This window comes from Carassius gibelio, chromosome A24 (genome assembly GCF_023724105.1).
Source record: "Carassius gibelio isolate Cgi1373 ecotype wild population from Czech Republic chromosome A24, carGib1.2-hapl.c, whole genome shotgun sequence".
NCBI lineage: Eukaryota > Metazoa > Chordata > Actinopteri > Cypriniformes > Cyprinidae > Carassius > Carassius gibelio.
Window position 1 is genome coordinate 11,769,523 of NC_068394.1, and position 20,828 is coordinate 11,790,350.

Below are 20,828 nucleotides of genomic sequence, written 5' to 3' on the forward strand. Positions count from 1 at the left end.
TTCTTTTTGTTCTTTCACAAAATTATTTCTCCAATATTGTTATAAGGCATTCAAAATGGTACATCATCTAATGTGGCTATTCCATGCAAATGTCATTTTTATGCAATTCACATCCTAATCATCAGAATTTATTGGTTTCATATCAGTTCATTCCTATCAGATTTTTTTGTAAAACATTGTTGGAGGATTTTATTTTTACAAGAAAATACTATTCATTGGCGTTACTTGCTGTGTAATTATCCATAAAACGTACTAGCAATTTCCAAGTGAAGAAATAATAAACAATATAAAAATAATGTGTTCAGTGTGTACTTGCTATATCTTTATAATTATTTGTGAAAATTACGAGCAATTTCTGAGTGAAATTAAATATTACACCATTTTTTTTTCAGTGTTGTCAAATGCAAAAAGCATATCTCAAAATTAATTTTTCCATTTTTTTTCCGAAACCCATTTTAAATATTTTTGATGTCTACATTTGAAATCATTGATTTAAATTTTTAATAACCAATTTTCAATTTTCTTATAGTAATTATAATTATACACATAATAATGGTAAAACAACTGTTATTCCCATATCCAATACATAAATAAATGAATAAACATCAAACACAATAAAAACAGACTCAGAAACAAAATTAAACATCAAATAAACAACCTGGCAATAACCCAGAACCACCTCACTGTCACCACAGCAGAAACGCACAAGACATTATTTAATTAATTCATTATGATCAGTAAATAAGTCATGTTACCCATAGCTTCAGCGGTGATTAGACCTTTGGCATTGGATCACAGTCTGCTCTCAAACGCGAACCTTTACTACCTCACAAATACAAACATCTGGTGCCAGCCGGCACTTTGGGTCTCATAATTATGCTGCAGACCCACAGTTCCTTCTGCCACGACAATTTAAAGCCATAGCTGTATTCATTGGGTAATTTGAGTTGTCTTCATCATCCGCTGACAAATGGAATTTCATGCAGAGGACCAGATGGCAGGGCGAAGTCATAAATCTTAAAAATAAGACATTTGACTGATGACTTACGAAAGAAAGAAACACTCCCACTAAAAAACAAACCAAACAGCGATTTCTCTCGAATTAAAACTGACTTTACACTAGCAAATCTAGGGAGCTATTTACATTTAATTTGGGCTTCTCAACAGCAAATACTGTAGCTAATGAAGTCAGTCATAAACACTTTTTTTGTTAAATCAGTTTTTGAACTATAGGGACAAAGATTGCCCCAACAGTGAAATATGCATTAAACAGCGTGGAAGAAGTTCTTACCTAAACAATGGGTGGATAAGAGGCTTTAAAAACACAACATGACGGATCCATAGCACCAATTATATCCCAAAACAGAACTGAATAGCATATCAAAACAAACCTCTTCTTTTCACACAAAGTTTGACTCACTCAGTTCAGCACATTTAAAAGGACGTGCTATGTTACGAGGGTGGCATCCGAGTGTGACAACTTATCACCACCTTACCATGAATAAAACATCTTGCACCCAGAGAAAGAAGAAATATTTGTCTGTTCCTTTATGAGCCAAAAGACAAGAACTGCAAGCATATTCTAGATTTTTGTCATTATGGAAACCAAACAGTACAAATACATCTCAAATACTGAATGTCTGACAAAAGTTAGGGAGGAAAAAAAGTCAAAAACTAACCATCACCAATATAAAGAGAATTAATATAAATATATATAAATTAAATAAATATTAACATTAACATATCTACATAAATATCTAAATACTAAATATTCATACAAATATTCAAATACACAAATTAATTTAATAATCTAAAGAAAGACGTATCTAATTGTCTAAATATCTACATAAGTATCCAAATAAATACCTCCATAATTAAATATCTACATAAGCATCTAAATGTCTACAAACAATATGTGAATAAGTTAATCCATATTAATATCTAAAGAATGAAAAACAGACAGCACAGAACAAAGCTTTGGATCATTTTTTATTCATAATTTATACCAGCAGATACAAAACATTTTTTAACTGTATCCAAATGTGCAAGAAAACACTATTGGTACTTTCATGAATTCAAATGAACAACAAGATCTGATTTTGGAAAACTGACCGTGTAAACTGCAGTGAGCAGACCCTTTTGGGCAAAAAGGACTGAATTCAGAGCATTATTCTAACTAACTAAATACTATTTTTGCATGTGACTTTCTCGGGAGGAGTATACCAAAGTCGTTTTAAACATACATAGGCTTATATCTAGGTGACCTTCGATCTCCCCCACCTTGTAATTAAAAAGGCAATCATGATCGTAAAGCAGCACGAATGTGTATGACACATTAAAGAGATATGTTGTAAAACTGTACCAAGCCGTTTAAGAGATAGAAACCCAGATAACTAATCTGACCTAAATACATCATGTAAACATTCACCTTCATTCGCAGCACAAGGACAACAGAACATGAATCAGAAAAATAGATATTTCAGTGAAGCTTGTCAAGCGCTCAGCTGTCATCGGTTCAAAGTGCTTCAGCAATCCCAACAAGCGACATCTAACGACATACATACAAGGTCATGAAAATGATATTGAACGTGATGGAGTCCCGGCAACTTTGTTTCTTTTTAAACATTTTCAGTGTTTATTCTAATTATGCCACACATTTGGGAATCAAAACAAAAGGATATTCAATGTACATTGCGGTCAAACACTTCAGTTCACATTGAAATTTTGCATTAGCCGACTTCCACATTCTGGTAAACGCATTTTCAACGAATTGAAAGATTTGTGCCTTTCCTAAAACATTCCTCTTTTTGTTGCTTACTCAACCACAACTCTCACACTACTCAAACACACACAATTTAGGTGATGATTCTGACATCCAACAACTCATTCAGAAAAGAAAACCCTTCATTTAATTGGAAAATGGCAACATTGCCCATTCGAATACAGCAAATAAACATGAATATCATATTCTTTACCAAAACACACACAGATACAGCATTTAAAATAAGTTTCCAGGTGTGTTAAGGAGCAATTTTCATCTCAAATTGTTCCCTTATACGCATTTTGTAAAAAACATTTTTCACTGACGGAATGAACCCTATGGGTTATGTTTTCACTAATGAATAACGCAAAGATGGCAAACTGTGTTTGTTTGACAGCTAACCTTCAAAGTCTCCTTAAGGTGTCTCACGAATACTTTCCGCGGCATTGTTCACCGGTTTCTGTGAACAGCAGTTGGCACTTTTTTTAAAAAGGCCCTTAAAAGGCATTAGACCATGTGTGCTGTGAAACCGCAAATAGAAAGATCTGGCTCTGATTCACACACATTCAATATGCCAGCTAAAGAGACATTTATAAGCTCCCCTGTTTGCTGATTATCCCAACAGAGTCCAAAGCCAAGCAGCGCCGACTCATAAGAGTGCACAAGCTAAACCATTTAACGTCATATTTATCCCAGCATCATTTAAGTAATGCGCAAAAACTAAAGATCATCCAATGACTGACAATTTTTCCTATCTGAAGCCCTCATTACATTAAAACAAAAGCAACAGATAATTCCCTTTCAGGGGACTAGAAAGAGAAGGTGTGGGAAAAACAAAATGCATAACTAACAGTGCATAACTTCTCAAATGTCTGAATTCAACAGTTTTGGCTTGAAGCAGATTTTATGAAATATTGACAGGCTGACATGCTGCTATTTTGGAGGACAGAGGGTGAGGAAAGACTTCTGTCATTCGGGGAAGAGCAAAAAGAAATCTCCCATATTCACTCAAGAATGCATAATTGAGAAATTTGCTTAATTAAAAGTTTGCTTATGGTTGATGTATAAACAAGCCAAATGTCTCTATAAAACTGTGTTTTTAGGGTTGGGTAGGTTGTCACCAATTCCAATCATTCCAGCACTAGAATATGAAAATAATTAATATGTTTAACAAAACAAATAATATGTTCATGAATCATAATAAACCTTTGCTTAATGTGCATGAGCCAAAAATGATTTGGACAGAATACTGTATGAACCACACTATACAAAAAAAAAATTAAATAAAAATTATTCTCTACCTGCTCCCTTTGTGTATAACATCACAGATTTGTGGCATTCTGCATGTATTCTTCTATAACATTTGTTTAGGATGTGATTCACAGTCCATTTTTGTGGCCTTCTTATATAAGACTGAGTAAATTTGTTGCACAGATCTACAGAAGTCCAATGGATGAATAAATGTCTAACTGTTAACCCTTTAATAGATGTAAAGCATTAAAACTCTTATAAAAAAGCTGTCTGTCGAACTTTGATGCATTCGACATGATAACTGTATTTAACTAAAACTCAGTCATCCAGCATATTCGCAAGCTTCATTAAAAGTACCCATTTGTAGAAGGAAAACTATCAAAACCTGCCAAAAACGAGGCTGACATCATATTTCCAGAGAAAAGCTAATTTCTTGTAAAGGTGTGAATTTTCATGGGCGAAAACCCAGTAATTTCAATAGGAATCCATTTCGAAAGATTTCTTCACAGATTTTGCATCACATTCAGCACAATGACCAACAAAAAAACTGCTTGGTTTGAAAGTGTCTTCTGATAGCTGCGCTCCATACATCGCTATTGAAAATAACCTTTTGTTTTTTTGCCAAAATTTCACCAATGTGACCACACCTTTACACTACAGCAAAACTATTGATGAATGAAGCACATTAATGCAACATTCCATCTTCAAATCCTAGCTTTTACGGCTGCACAATTAATCAAAATTAAATACCAAAGGCAATACATTTTATGTATAAACAGAAGATTTCACTGCTTTCATTGATTCAATGTGACTAATAAATACACAACTATGGCAATATATAGTTTATCTCAGTTCTTATAATTTTCATCATAAAGTAGATATATAATGAAATGCTAATCGACATGGCCTTTATCACTGCTTAGAATACAATGAAATATTGTTTGCCTTAATTATTTTGCTTAAGAAAACACTCGACTGACCTTATAATGTGAATTTGGAGTAAAAACATGTAATAAAATGTGGTATTTTCACCAGTGTTAATTTGTCAGGCAATTTGTATGTAGTCTTAGTCTTGAGAGAAAAAAAGCTTAATAGTCTTAGTCACATTTTAGTCATTTGAGTCTTTCATAGTTTTAGTCGACGAAAAGTAATTGCATTTTAGTTAACTTTTAGTCAATACTTTTAGTCAAACTGTAGTCACCAAAATTTATTTTGGTAGCTAATTTATATGTAGTTTTTAATTAAAAGAAATTAAAAGAATAATTAATTCTTCTCTCTTTAGACCAAATCAATTAAGCTTATGAGAAATTTGAATCAAGGAATACACTTGGAAAGTCTAGAATAAATTACTGAACTATCCATTTAACAGAAATGAAAAAGGACAACTTTTTGCGTTTTATTAGTCTATCCATCCACTGCGGCTGCCATACTAAGAATAGATTGCAATCCAATGACAGGAACACACATTTTGAAAGACAATAGCCTATAGGATGCATTTTGAATGTCCAATAGTCCTCACATAACATTATAGTCCAGTCTCGTCTAGTTAACGAATACGCTGCATAAATTTCATCCTAATTTTGTCATCAGATATTATTTTTAGCTCGTCAACGTCTCATCTTAGTCACATAAAAAATGTTCTGTGTTGTCTTCGTTAGCAAAATTAACACTGGTTTTCACATGCTCTCATATGGAGCAACATTTACTACACAGTGCCATAGTTCAAGATACGCAAACAGCTGTCATTATCGCGAACGATTTCACCATCATATGATTATATCGTCTGCGATTATGAACGCGATTTTGCAAAGCTTGTCAAAGAACTACAGCTCTGTGTAGCAAACGCTGCTCCACTTGAGAACAGGCGATGGGAGATTTACTGCTAATCACAGAACTGGCTTTACTGATGCACATGACAATCGTGATTAATGGGGTTTGATTTATCGTGCAGCCCTACTAGCTTTGTATTAGCATTACTGCAAATCATACTCAATAAGAATATTTATGTTAGGCATTGAATCCCAATCCTAAATGGTTTCTGGACTTACCACATTGCTCTGAAAAGACCTGCAATATGTAAAACACTGAATCTGAGCAACAACAAATTTACCGCATATTTTTGTGGGAAGATCGGATAGTCAACCTGCACAACTGATCACCTGACCTCCATATATGTAAACTGTTTTAAGGACACGCCACTCAACAAAAAGTGCATTTTACTACCATATCCCACTACAATCTGTTCAGTAGTGCTTCTCCTGCAAATAATCTTTCATTTTGTTTGGTAAAGGCAGTTTCTGAATCAAATCTATCCGCGTATACTGTCTTATGACAAAGCGGCAAAGATATTGCAGCGAACGCACTTGCATGAACCGTGACACAGGATTGGTCAGCCGAACGGGGTACATGGCAGACCCCGGCAGACGGGATCTGGAGTAACAGAATGCGCCATTTTCAGAGTCTTTTATAGAGTGCTCTATGAGATCTACGATGGAAGTGTGACCTTCTACGTCGGGCTGCTCGTAAAAGCTGAATCTGCCATTCGAGTGTTCGATCCTGGTGTGAAGCGTCTTTCCCTGTGACCGAAAGCTCAGGCTGAGGAGATAGCGATCGTCTGAACTGTCCCTCACCAAAAAAGAGCCATCTGGAAGGTTGATGAGCTTCTCCTCGGCCTCCCATCGAGTTATAGGTCCCCAATACCAACCCTGCTTGGCCAGTTTTTTAAGTTCCTCTGTAAGGCTTGTTACAACCATGGGTCCACTGCTTTGGAAAGAATCGTACACTCTGCTAACACCGGGAGCGGAATTAGGGTCAAAGTTCAGGTGGTGCCTCACTCTCTCGACAACATGAGAGTCTGCACCACTGAACCCGGAGAGGGTCCTTGAAATATCGTTGCTGGAAAGAGGTGACAGGGAGGGAGAAAATAAAGGTGTGTCAGCTCTGGAGTTGGAAAGGACCATCGCCGGAGTACCAGGAAGATGTCCGTTCACCGCCTGCTCCATGAGAATGTCTGATGGCATGAGATCATGGTCATCCGGGCCCTGATCCACATGCAACAAGTTCGATTCGACCTGATCAACCACTTCCATTGGCGAGGGACCATCCAAGCAGAAGGACTTGGATGAATCGGTGTACATTCCCTCATCTAAAGGCATTGTGTACTGGATGTAGTCCTGAGGTGTGAGTCCAATAGGCACGTGATCCTCAATGTTCAAATGCAAGTTGCCACTCTGAGTCTCCATGTCCTTCAAAGATTCGCTCTGATCCTGGAACAGACCTTCTAATTGAATGTCATGGAACTCCTTTCTGATGCCATTGAGGGAGGGACTGGGACTGGGGGAGTGGACCATAGCTTTGACCTTCACCTCCATCTTGATGCAAGCCTCTTCAGAGCCTACTGGCCGGAAAGGCCATGGAGAAGGGCTGTAATGATGGCTTCGGACGGACGAGGACCTTAAGGGCCGCTGAGCTTTGACTTCATTAAAGCTTATGGGGACTGATGAGGAAGAGAAGGTATCATCATCATCTCCAGAGCCCACTGCTGTGGATCCTCCTTTGACTTTCGCTTTCTGTTTGTTAGACAGTCTCCTCTTTAGAGTGCCCATAAGACTCTCGCTTTTCGATCGGTTCTTATGACCCTTCTCATCCTCCCCATTAAGATCACAACCTACCAGCCCTTTGGTGTAACAGCCCCCGAAGAGAGAGTCATCCTTGGTGAAATCAGCTGCTAATGATGGCTGCTGGAGCATGACGAAATCCCCATCTTCTTTGCCCTTTATGTTAAGTGACTTTCTGATCGTCTTCAGACTGATCTTCTTCATCCTTGTACATCCAGTCAGGTGAGGGCATGGGACGGTCCTATCTGCTGACCGAAAGATGCTAACCGCAGAGTCTGGCCATGTGACTGGGAAATGTCAATCATGTGAACGCCAAAGCCTTCGTCATCTGCAAAAGGTGAGATAAAAGACATCATGAAAACTAGATACATGAGAACTAAACATGTAGTTTTCTCCCTTTTTTTGATTTAGGATTACACTTCAAGTCATCTGTGACAAATATATTGGTCAGTATTTTTTTCTGTTTGGTCATTCGGCTAGATAAGACCCTTATTCCTTGGCCAAGTCCATTATTTTGAGAAAAATCCTGAAATGCTTACCTCAAAAACCTTCATTTATTTGTGACTGAAGAAAGAAATTAACATCTTGGATGACATTAGGGAGAGTAAATTTTCAGGATTTTGTTTAATTCTATAAGTGAACTATTCCTTTATCTACATAATTATTATCTAGTTTTTAATGCATCCAATTTATAATGCCAATACCTCAAAAGACATTTATTCACAATGCTTAAATTTACAAAAACACTTTTAAAGTACTTTAATTGATTAACCCTTTCTTATTGAAATTTACTTTTGAGAAATATTATAAGTTAAAGTTGACTGTCTGATGACGTTAAGTTTACATTTCAAATGTGTAACAAAATCGATCACTATCACAGGTGACACAAGAAATATATAATGTTACAAAGCTGTCCGTTATGACATCTGATGCTTATCGTTTAACTTGAACTTTACAATACTCAAATCAATACGAGGTGCAATCTCAGTTGGTTATAAATAATGTAATTAATCAATCAATCATTAGATCAGTTTATGTCCTTAACTAATATATATATATATATATATATATATATATATATATATATATATATATATATATATATATATATATGCTTTGAATGCATTTACTTACAATCATTCTTATCCTCAAATACAGCAGAACTTTTACTGCAGAACTGACAAAGGCCTTATATCAACACATTTAATTCGCATATGATACGAGAGCATATAACTCAATAACCATAACACAGAACTTTAAGATTAATCAATTATAATACATTTTAAAGTAATGACTGTCAGACCAATTTCTGTAACTTTGTGTAAAAAAGAAAAAGGCCTAAAATGAACTGACTTAGCAGGCTATGGGACCTTCATCGTGTCTGACATAAATAGTGTAAATATAAAAAGTACATACAACAAATTATGTCCACTTACCGCTTTAAATAGTTTAATTTCCCTTTTTTTCTTCATAAAGATGGATCAGGGTCGAATGTGTGTGTAAATCTGACGACGAGGAACGCATTTAGCATTAGCGTGCTAATAACAGACTGCTAGCTGCTAATCTAATCTAACAGTCAGCTCCCTCGCACGACCAAGAGCTGCTTCACTTCATAAACACCCACTGCTGATGGTCTGTCATCATCCCATGCACGTGAAGAGCCGAGGCTGTTTTCTCAGCTGTATTTGCCCGTTTGATGAGAGATACATTCCTTAAAATTTTATGACAGCTCCATTTCTCTCTTCCTCTTTTTTGTGCTAGCTAGCAACTTTAGCTACAGCCCGTTCCTCTCCCTCTTCCTTTGTTGACTGTTGCATTGTGGGAAAAGTCCCAGAAACGATAACAAGAGGGAGGAGGGCGTCTGGACTGGGAATATATTAAAACTAGCCAACATAAATACTTAAGTTCACATTTTAAAGACAACAAACTATATATTATATAGCATATTAATATTGGTTTAACATCTTAAGGGGGGACACTGCAGACAAAAACACTGTTTTTTCATGCACCTGTCAATTTTTTTCTTTTTAGTTTACATATTTATTCCTGTCTATATTCTGAAAGTTTTTACAGAGGGATGTGCTCATTTAAAATTTTCTTGATTAAATACAACATTTTATTCCCCCCAAAATTATGAAAATATATTGTTTTCCGGCTGCTCAAAGTATTTTCTGAAGAGTGGCAAAAAGAGATACAAAGAATTTCCTATGTAAAAACATTTGACTCTAATATGTAAAAAAAAAAAAAAAAAAAAAAAAAAAAAAATTCAACAAGATTTTTAAAATGGACTTCATCCAGTCTTCAAATTTTTGTTCTAGAAATGTATGCAAATTAGCGCATATTTCATTAAATAATGCCTCATTTGCATATTTAAACATAAGATTTTAGAAAACGTGTGATACAAAAAATGTTTGCAATTATCAATGTAATCAACTTAGTAAGTAAGGTTTTATTTTTACCCAATTCACCTGCAGTGTCTCGCCTTAAGTAGGTTATGTGGCAGATTATTTATTATTTATGTATTATGGGAAAGTGGGTCAAGTTCATTCATTCATTCATTCACACTTATATTATCTGAGAGTGAATTATCTATGTAATCATATTATTTAATCCTTGCTAACTTTTCAATCAAATTGTTATGCTGATAATATGAATTGAAATGATAAATATTTTTTGTAATTACATAACATTTTTACAAAGCTTTGTCACTACACACACACACATACACACACACACAACACACACAATGTTGTAGCTTGAATTCACAGGCCTGGGAGAAAATTAATACACTAAGCAATAAGGAATTTAAAGACTGATGCCTCAAAATATGTCTGTTAGGTATGTTTCAGTTTAATCAGATAAAATGCTCTTCGAAAGGAGAAAAGTTATCTTTATTAAAAGTTATTGAATGCTCAGATCAGCAGAGTCTTGTCATGAAAGTTGAAAAAAAAAAAATCCACATCAGTATCTTTATATTTTGAAGTGTCTTTATATCTCAGATATGCTTAATAATGAAAACAAATATAGATAAACACATACATATATTCATGTTATTTTTATTTTTGACTATATATATAGATAGATTGATAGATAGATAGATAGATAGATAGATAGATAGATAGATAGATAGATAGATAGATAGATAGATAGATAGACAGACAGACAGACAGACAGACAGACAGATAGATAGATAGATAGATAGATAGATAGATAGATAGATAGATAGATAGATAGATAGATAGATAGATAGATAGACAGACAGATAGATATATATTTTTTTACGTTTTTAATTTATGAATATTTTGTGAAGTCAAAATTTTTTTTTTTTTTTTTTTTTAAGTGCTGCAGTGTTATTTGAGATAAAGCATGAACTTTCAAGTAATTCATTGGTGGCCTAATTAGTGTCAATATTGTTTTTAAGTGGGTAATAGTGTTTACTGCTGTTGGTCTAATATGAGCCTTATTTTCAGATGCTGGGTTTTTTCCACCCTTGAAGTTAAACTGTCAAATTAATCAAATGCTGTGGTGAACCTGCCGAAGCTCTTTATGTAGAGACAGCCTTTTTGCAAAGAGTCTAATTACATGCCCCTATTAGAGCTTATCAAGCTGAACCACATTATATCCAGAGAAGAGGAGAGCTCCTGTTTCCTTTAAAGAGCCATGCTTATAAAGGGGTTTTAGAAGACAAACCAGAATCGTTATATAAAGATAAACAGGGTTTCTTTACATTGCATGCTTTTTATTCATTTTAAAAGCAAGAGATTATCATTTGTCATATCTCATATGATTTTTCCTATTTTGTATGAAAGCTGCATGAGCCAGAAATTATTTGCTCAATATGTCTGCAGCATCTCTCACATTGATTTCGTCCTTCAGCTTGACTGTTTTCGCTAGAGGGACGGTTGTCAGAGGTCCCTCGGTGCCCACCCTAATATCTTCAACACTTGCAGTGGAGCGGAAGACGTGTATTACAAACATGTCAGACAGTGATGGTACCGGTGGGACCACTTGGGTTTTTGTTGTCTGAGATTACTTGGCTTGAGCGGCTCTTGCTCTCCAGTCTGGGGTCATTTATTGGATTGATCGTGTTTACCTCTTTAGCGTATGCTCTCTTTTTCTTTCAAGTCAACAAGTGCATGCTCTGGATACATTAGCATGCAGGAAAGGCAATCCGCGAGCTAGTCCTTCAAAACCTCTGCTTGCTCCACATGGAGAGTCCTTAAAGGGTCTGAGAGAGTTTGCATTAATTACACCTGAAACAGCTGTAGCCACACTGAATGTAATGAGTCAGTTATATACAACTCGAGCTGAATGCAATTAACCCATGCAAAGAAAACACCATTGATATTTACTTAAAACATGGTTTGTTCATTGTCTTTAAACTGAGCTTATGCTTTTTGGGTTATTTTGGTGTGTGTGTGTGTGTGTGTGTGTGTGTGTGTGTGTGTGTGCGCGCGCATGTATGTGCTTTGAAGAACTCTGGATGTTATGTGAATATGATGGCCTGGTTGTGTAATGTTAAAGTATGTGTTGTAATAGCATGAGATATTATTCTGTTATATCACTTTCTGTTTTTAATAGAGCCCAGATATTGTTTCAGGTTTTTGCCACTCTTCATGGGTGCCAGACTAAAGTTTTTTTTTTTTTTTTTTAATCATTTAGATATTTTATCAACCTTTTTTTTTTTTTTGCACACTTCATTGATGCAAAATTAGAAATGTTTGTGTTTTTAAATTCATAATTACTCTATAATATTAAGGATTATCAAAATAGACTCTAATTGCAATGATTTAGCCATGTAAGCATTTTATTGTTTTTCAAAAAAAAAAGAAAAGAAAAAAAAAAGAAATTGTAATGTGAGTGAGACAAAGCTGTTGCATGGATTCATGCACACATAACATTGCATTCTACTTTTTCATGTATATACATAATCCTTAATGTGTTATGCCATTAAATACGAACAAACTAATTAATTAATTAATTGATTGATTGATTTTTTTTAAAATATATTTTCTGTTCTTTTTTTCTGTTTTCTTCTCTATTGTGCTGTATTTCTGAGTGAAACGCTTCTCTTAGGAGAAGGAAAATGAATGGGTGGGAAGTGATTTTATTGATCAGTAACTGATTGGATCATTGGATTGTTGTTTTTTGCTAATTGCTATAATCTCATGTGAGTGAAAGGTTGCTGGAGGGAAGTGTTTGTTGTCCTGCCTTCGTGACAGTGAAGACGTCATCAGAGAAGAGATGCAGTTGCAAGACGAATGAAAAAAATATTACTAATAATGATGATATGCACAGATTAATTACACACTGCAATATTCCATTAAAACAAATCTAGAGAAATTTTGCATCAGTTGCTCATCAGTGGATCCTCTGGGATGGGTGCAATCAGAATGAAAGTCTAAACAGCTGCTAAAACAAGAATCCACATAACCTGAGTTGATCAGTTAATGTCTTATGAAATGAAGATGTTTCAGCTTTAAACCGTTGCTTCTGGGAAATATATTGATTATGTCCATCTGGAATTAACCGGATTGTTGCTTGCTGATAGCTGTGATGTCATATGAGTGACAGGATGCTGGAGGGGGAAGTAATTCTCCCACCACATTAGAGAAGAGATGTTGTTGTCAGTGGGAAGGGTAAGTCAATGTTTTTGAATAAAAAAAAAAAATATTTGCACAGATAAATTATATATATATATAAAATTATATATATATATATATATAATAAAATAAAAATGTCCAATTTCATGGTGACTTGCACAAGGCAGGTACCCAGATAACTCTGGAACTCGTTCACTGTCATAAAGAAAGTCTAAAGAGTTTCAAAATAACCAAATTAGAAATCGGAGTGTCTACCTGCTCTTTGCGATATCAAATGTGTTTGGGTTACGTTCCATATTGGACTCTTAGTGTGGAATATTCATGATGATTCCGGACAGGAGCATGGATGCAAGCCAGGGCGATAGATTTGGTTCATCAGCCAAGCACTTTATCTCACAGTGGGAAAAAAAACTGCGGTGCGATCCTCTCCGTATCACAAGTTTGCATATCAGAAAGAGACAGCCATGTGGAAAATAAAACAGGGAAATTAGTCCAAAGGTCTTCAGGTCAGGGATGTACTGCGAATCATATCAACTGGTCAGACCGCTCACGGAGGAGACCACAGCACTGTGGTGTTTTAGACAAATAGAGTGATTTGGAGTGAGGCTTCGGTGTACCAGAGGAGGTGATGAATCATACCGAACCCAGGACACATTCATCTGAAGGTGCAGTCTGTTTCCTCAGGCTGGAAAGCTTTGAATGACTGATCTCAGCTCTAGGCTGATTACCAGCAGGGTCCATCACAGTGAGCACATGGTGAACATTTAGGTGTTTAAATCATATTCCATCTGCCACATACAGGCCTTTAGTTCTGATATAAAGATGGATGGATGAAAGGTGAAAAACGCATCCAATGCTATCCAGAAGACCTGTCCTATGAATTCAGCCTGGAAATGTTATTTAATCAATCTTTGTGGATTGTTGGTTCATCAGACAGTAGAAAGTGTTGGCACGCTTTGTGTGCTGTTATTAATAAAGAAACAAGACTTCAGTTTATTTAATAATGATCTTGAGATATTTAAACAAGGACAACACAATGAAATAATGAACATGTCATAACAAACAATTGATTTATATTAATAGATTAAAGTAATAGGAACAGTTCACCCCCAAAAATAAATAAAATAAAATCCCTTCAGGCCACTCAGGATGTAGATGAGTCTGTTTCTTCATCAGAGCACTTACATCACACCAATGGATCCTCTGCAGTGAATGCATTACTGTGGATTATTGTGATGTTTTTATCTGTTATTTGAGCTCATATTTGATCTGACGGCACCCATTCACTGCAGAGAATCAAGTGATGTAGGGATAAATCCAAAGAAGAAACAAACTCTACATCTACAATTTATTTTGTGTGGCCAGATAGTGAGTACACAGCTGTTCTCTTGAGCATGCAAATGTCTTCTTGTATTTAAGTTTTTTTTTTTTTTTTTTGTATTGTTTATAATGCCTTAAACCTACTTTAATCTTTGTCTGTTATGTAACTGTCTTTGCATGATAAAATAAATATATGTTCAGCATAATTTTAATATTTATCACAGCTTTCTAAAATCATACAATATCACAGCATTGTCCTCTGTCACCTAGCGCTTTTAATCCATAAAAAGATGTGTGCCTGCTGAGCCGTCAATCAAGATCTAGAAGTCTTTTAATTATCACTTTTGAGGATCTCACTGTGTTGTCATATGTCACTGTCCGAAGCGAGAAAATCTAAGTCACCAAGATTTCCTTCAAAATATCTTCTCTTGTGTTTGGCAGAGTAACTCAGTACAAGTGGAGGGTGAGTAAATGATTAGAGGGTTTTTTGGGTGAACTATACCTTTAAGAATGTTTAGATTTTGGTATCTAAAAAAGGGGGGACAAAAATACTGATGGAGAAAATATTTCAATTATTTTTTCATTTAAACTGTATTTTGTATAGTTTCTAAATTATTGCATTGCATTATGTTGTATTGATATGTCATAATTTTTATTTCTCCATATGGACTCTCCTTATTGGAAATCAGAGTTTGGGCTCTTAAAAATATCATAAGCAAACTGGATCATGGTCTCATCACCATTCTAGATCTGGTCCAAGAAAGGATGCTGTTTGTCTTCCTTATGGAATGGTTGAATTTTCAGGAGGTTTCAGTCCTGGAGAAAGTTCTGGAGTTGAACAGCATGCTGTCCAATATAATTATAATGCACTGAATCTATGCAAAAAGATTTGAGTGTCTTCTTTATACTGCCAGGCTGCATTTAGTGAGATGTTCTCAATGACAGGAAGTGATGTTTTAATGGGCCTCACTGCAGTGGCACTATTCATTACCATTCAGATCATGAGTGGAAGGAAAAATGCAAGCGGATGTCGGTCTCCACACAAAGAACCAGACAGATTATTCTACTAGATGGCATGTTTTGAGTAGTATCTAATTTTGGTTTCCGTACCATGTCAAAGCACACAACTGGAGCCCAGATGCTACGGGAGGTAGGTGCTGTCGAATTCCTAACACACATTTTGCCTAATGTGGTTCCTCACTTCCGAACTATCATAGAGGGCATCTTCGATCAGCTCTTCCACCTCCCAGAGTCCCTGCCTATTTGTCCACCCACCAACTCCTACAAGCCACACTGTGTTCCCTCGCTGCAGACAGGTATACAAACATTACATTGATTTTATATCTGTCTGTTCTGCAGATTACTGTAGATATCGATATCATTATAACCAATGTCAAGGTTGCCACATAGTCCGGGTTTGAATAGCTGTCTGACAGCAGCTCTGCAGTGAATATGAGTAGACTGTCTGATTCAAGGCAGAGGAGAGCGTGATAGTGCTGGTTCTGATTCGCTTTTCAACAGCTGCTTTTGTGTTCTCAGAAGACGACGACTCGTCGGCTAGGGGATACTTCCAGTGCACTAAACCCAAGCAGACAGATGCTCCCACCCCCAGAGTATCATCTAGGTGACATCAACATCGAATTAGTTTTTGTTAACTAACTTTCAGGAAGAACTTAAACTCATTAAATCTGTAAAATGGATCACTGTGGAATGTGTGTGTCAAGTAATCTAATATCAACACAGATAACGTTTTTTTCTTGCAATATAATATACATATAAAATACATAATAACAGAATTTCCATATGAATATATTAGCATATCAACATATTGTTGATATCATTGCCTTTATTTGAAGTCTCGACACTAAAGTCTTTAAGATCTTTATATTGTTTTGTCTCTCTACCCTGCAGTCAGTACTTCTGTAAGATGCTTGAAGTTCTCTTCCCATGGCTGTCCTTGAACTCAACAGATCATCATACGTATATTGTCATCAAATGAAAGGTATTTGTACCCTCTGCTAGGTGTAATTTTACCACTGTTGCTATCTGATATATGTTTTGCTGCCAAAATGACCTGTCGCTCATTCAATCTGTAGTTCCCTTAGAAGCGACAATCACAATTTAGTACAAACCACCTGCGAGCTGCTTCGTGACATCATAATGCAAGGCTTCCCTGCTGGAATATTCCTGCAAAGGCCAAGTACAGTTCAAGATTTAAGTTTCATTTCTCTCAGTTGTTTTAACCCCTGATGGGAGCTTCGTAAGTTGAGTGACGATGATGAAAGTGATATCGTGGGCTCCGTAATCCCCATTCCATACTATAATTGAATGCCACAGAATCTGATTGGCTGTAAAATACGTTCAAGTCCGGAAAGTATTGGAATGGCAGCGGGAAATCGTGTCTTGTGTCTTAGACTGTACCATAGTGATTATCTGGCAAGCTGACACTAGCCGTTTTAGTACACGCATTTGAAACCAAGTGACAAGCATTGCTGTATCTCTGTCAAAAATATGTTGGCGAGTAATATTCATTTGAGATCCTCTTACTGAGATATGTAGTCTCAATGCCCTCAATGAAAATTATTTATAACTCTGTTGTGCAAGAATGAAGCATTTGCCTTGTTTTGGAATCATTCTCTTTGGTTCTTTAATGATCTTGATCTTTTGTGCAATTGTTTTAAAATCGAAGGTGCCACAATTAGTTTTATTGAATCAACCTGATTCATTGGCATTGCTTAGCACCACTGGAGGGTTAATGAATTTTAATTTGGTACAAATTACACAAGTTAAAAGTCAGAATCTGGTGGCCTTTTATTTAGTGCCTAATTGAATGTAGAATCACTTCTCTTAAAACACTTGCACCATCACCATTTTGTTTTAATGCTCTAACAATTCTAAACATGTTCTCGCAGGTTTGCAAGACAACATCAACTTCTGTTTTCAGATATTATACTGTTTTCATATACAAGACAACATCAACTTCTGTTTTCATATATTATACTTTTTTCATATACAAGACAACATCAACGTCTGTTTTCATATATTAAACTGTTTTCATATATAAGACAACATCAACTTCTGTTTTCCCCTCTACGTAGAGCTTTCCTGTCACTTTTCGGACTGAATGTTGATGAAGATGTCAGCTACCTGACGTTTCAGGCATTGGCCTGTCTGGAACAGCTTTGCAGGAACTTGAGGAGCCTCCTACATTTCTAGAGAGATCCATGTTTCTGCTCAGCCAAGCAAGGTATCAAACACCATCAATTATAAATGTTGCCCTGTTCAATTACATATACTACAGTTCACAAGTTTGTGGTTGGTTAATTTTTTTTAAATGTTTTAAATGCCCAAAAGCCTTGATCTCTGCCTTTTAAAGTATAATAAAAAACAGACTTTTCCTTGTTCAGTTTATTTTTTTTTAATAAAAAAAAAAAAGTGTTTCAAGGCCTTTTTTTAAGCTGTAAAATATTTAATTGATTAACTGGTTTCTAATTTCTCTTTGGACATGCAATGCTTTTTTATTATATATTTGTTTTAAATATTTATTTTCATTATTATTTTTGACAAACCTTGTCTAGAGGTAATTTACATACAGAAATCTTAAAGGTACTGAATCAAAAACAGCGCTTTTATTAAACAGTTTGGGGTCAGTCAGATTTTGATTACTTTTATTCAGCAAAGATGCAATACATTTATTGAAAGTGACAGTAAAGACATTTAAATTGTTGCAAAAAAAAATAAAAAAATTCAAATGAATTTTAAATAATTGCAAGCAAATATCATGGTATCCACAAAAGAAATAAGCAGCTCTGTTTTCTGTTTAAGCTTTGATAATAAACCATGTTTCTTGAGCACCAAATCAGCATATTAAAATAATTTCTGAAGGATCATGTGACACTGAAGCCTGAAGAGTAATGATGCTGAAGATTCAGCTTCGCCATCACAGAGATAAATTACATTTTAAAATATATTATGTATTAATACATTAAAATGGAAAAGATGAAAACTAAATATAGCAAAAGTATTCTTCTGCACCTTGGAAAAATCTTTTCAGTTTTTTCAAATGTTGCTCACAGCCATTCGTGTCTTTAGTAATTAGGTGCTCCTTTTGATTTTTACTGTAGCGGTAGCAGCAGTCAGAGATGGGCTCCCCCCAGGCCAGCCCAACAGTCTCCCCTCCTGCAACCCCACCTGGAGCTCCCCCTGGAGATGGAAGCGGAGGACTCACTGGAGCTGCAGCTGCGGAGCCTGGCTAAATTTGCCGTGGCGGCCATGGAGCACGCGCTCCCTCTCATCAGGACAGGTGAGAGTCCTCTTAAATCCTCTTTCCTGTTTCAAACGCAGCTACAGCTGCTGCCTTTCCCCTCACACATGTGTTTCCATCGCTCATCATATTCCCCTCATTTTTCTCATCCCTGCCCTCTCCGAGAGCCTGAAGTTTTTCCAACGGGTGCTAGAGCTGCTGGCAGAGGCACAGGGGCTGCTGGGAGACAGCATAGCCCCCGAGGTGTGGGACGAGCACAGCCTGACTGCGACAGAGCTGGCAAGTGTCTTCAACAGCCCTCCTCCACGGTGCAGATCCATAGCCATGAGGCTGATGTCTGCATTGGTGCATACAAACACACACCTGTCGCTGCTCCGTCTCACCCACTCCACTTACTCTGAGGGACAGATGGTCATTGTAGAACGTTAAGCTATCAGCGCAAATCAGTCATGGCACAACCGTTGTTTTTTTTTTTTTTAGGGCAGTTTCACCACTTAGAAGACCCTGTTTGCTCCTGACAACTCAATACATCTTCTATTTCCATCTAAAGCATTTGTATTGGTTTAATAAAATACAGTAAGAATTTACAATAAGAAGTATCTCGTTTCAATATGGCAATATGGTCTTGTTTCAATAGCATTAGTTAATGAAATAAATGAACATACCTTTAGAAATATTATTAATCTTGCTTAATGTTAATGCATTCCAGCTTGTATAAATTAACATTAGTTAATAATTTATGAATGTACATTAATTAACAATAAAACAATTCTACATTTAGTTCATAAGTTAACCTAGATTCACAAATTCTGTTTATATTAGTTAATGATGGCTCATTAACTAATTTTAATGTATTGAGCGTCATGATGCATTTTTTTTTTTTTTTTTTTTTTGTCCCATTGAGATACAGTATGTCTTCTAACATAGTCTTGGTCGGTGTTACCCAATAAGCATATTTATGTTAATATTTATATATAATAAACGAATGGTCTTTCAGATTTATATTATTTTACATTGCTATATAATATTAATTAACACTGTTCGTATTCCTGTTAGTTCATAATGCATAAACCAATTTTAACATATATTATTTCATGTAGATATTTAGTCATGGTTAAGAAATGGTAATGTTCACAAACTTATTGTAAAGTCTTACCATTATCATTATTCAAAGTTTACTTGTTTTTATTCAGATTATGTGTGTTTTATATAAAATTACATAAGTGCATTGCATTATATGCATACCAAGGATTAAGTAGGTCCTATTACACATATTTACAAAGTTGTTTCATCCAATGATGTTTATTGACTATAGAAATATTTTTCAACGAGCCCATTGTGTGTGTGTGCACACATATGAGAACATTCCCCACCGCATATGATTATGTATATTTCACAGCATGCCTCTCTCCCTCATTGATCTTTAATGCATGCTCATGGCGTTTTAGCTTGAAAAACTGCTGTCATCTGAAAACTTTCTTTGAAATGCACAGGACTCTTGCTGCCCCCTGCTGGCAATAAAATGGCATGAGCTCTTTTAGTCTCTTAGTACTTGTATTTTGTTTTTGTTTTTTTTTGTAAGGTAACAGAGAGGTAAATTACAGGCATGTTTTGAGACAATGGGAGACGTTATATGCATCCAGCATGGCATGACGTCTTCTGAAAAACTAGAATCATCTCTGATCCACCACCAAATGGTCTTCACGGGCACAGCCATTCTCACAATACGTCTCCTGCAAACCTTGTTACTTGTGGAGAAGGTGAGTGAGCATATGGCTGTGCCATTCTTAGGCATTAATTAGCTGTGCCACGTTGCTGAATGAACATATGGCCTTGTCCTTCACGGTCATTATTAAAACAAATGACACACCAGAAGTCTCTATGGAAGGGTCAATTGTTCAGCTAAGCTGTAGACCTAAGGACAGCACTGTAATTACAGACAAATTAATTAGTTTGAGCTTGTTTAGTGTACATATTTGTGTTTATTACCTTATGTGTGATGTCTTTACAAA

The 20,828-nt window shown here is 35.8% G+C and overlaps 1 protein-coding gene and 1 pseudogene across 1 annotated transcript; one reads left to right on the forward strand and one right to left on the reverse strand.

The window, feature by feature from the left end:
* Positions 1–1,972: 1,972 nt before the first annotated feature.
* Positions 1,973–9,447, reverse strand: LOC127946016 (suppressor of cytokine signaling 6-like). The gene is made up of 2 exons (XM_052542300.1): positions 9,066–9,447; positions 1,973–7,957 (listed from the first exon to the last, which is right to left on the reverse strand). The coding sequence occupies exon 2, from the start codon at positions 7,831–7,833 to the stop codon at positions 6,256–6,258; it is 1,578 nt and encodes a 525-aa protein (XP_052398260.1). The 5' UTR covers positions 7,834–7,957; positions 9,066–9,447; the 3' UTR covers positions 1,973–6,255.
* A 5,762-nt stretch (positions 9,448–15,209) lies between these two features.
* LOC127946110 (rotatin-like) overlaps positions 15,210–20,828 on the forward strand; it is a 45,359-nt pseudogene continuing 39,740 nt past the window's right edge.

What these genes read in the sequence shown, in the direction of transcription:
- LOC127946016 (XM_052542300.1), bottom strand. Translation starts at nt 7,833, where the DNA reads ATGAAGAAGATCAGTCTGAAGACGATCAGAAAGTCACTTAACATAAAG.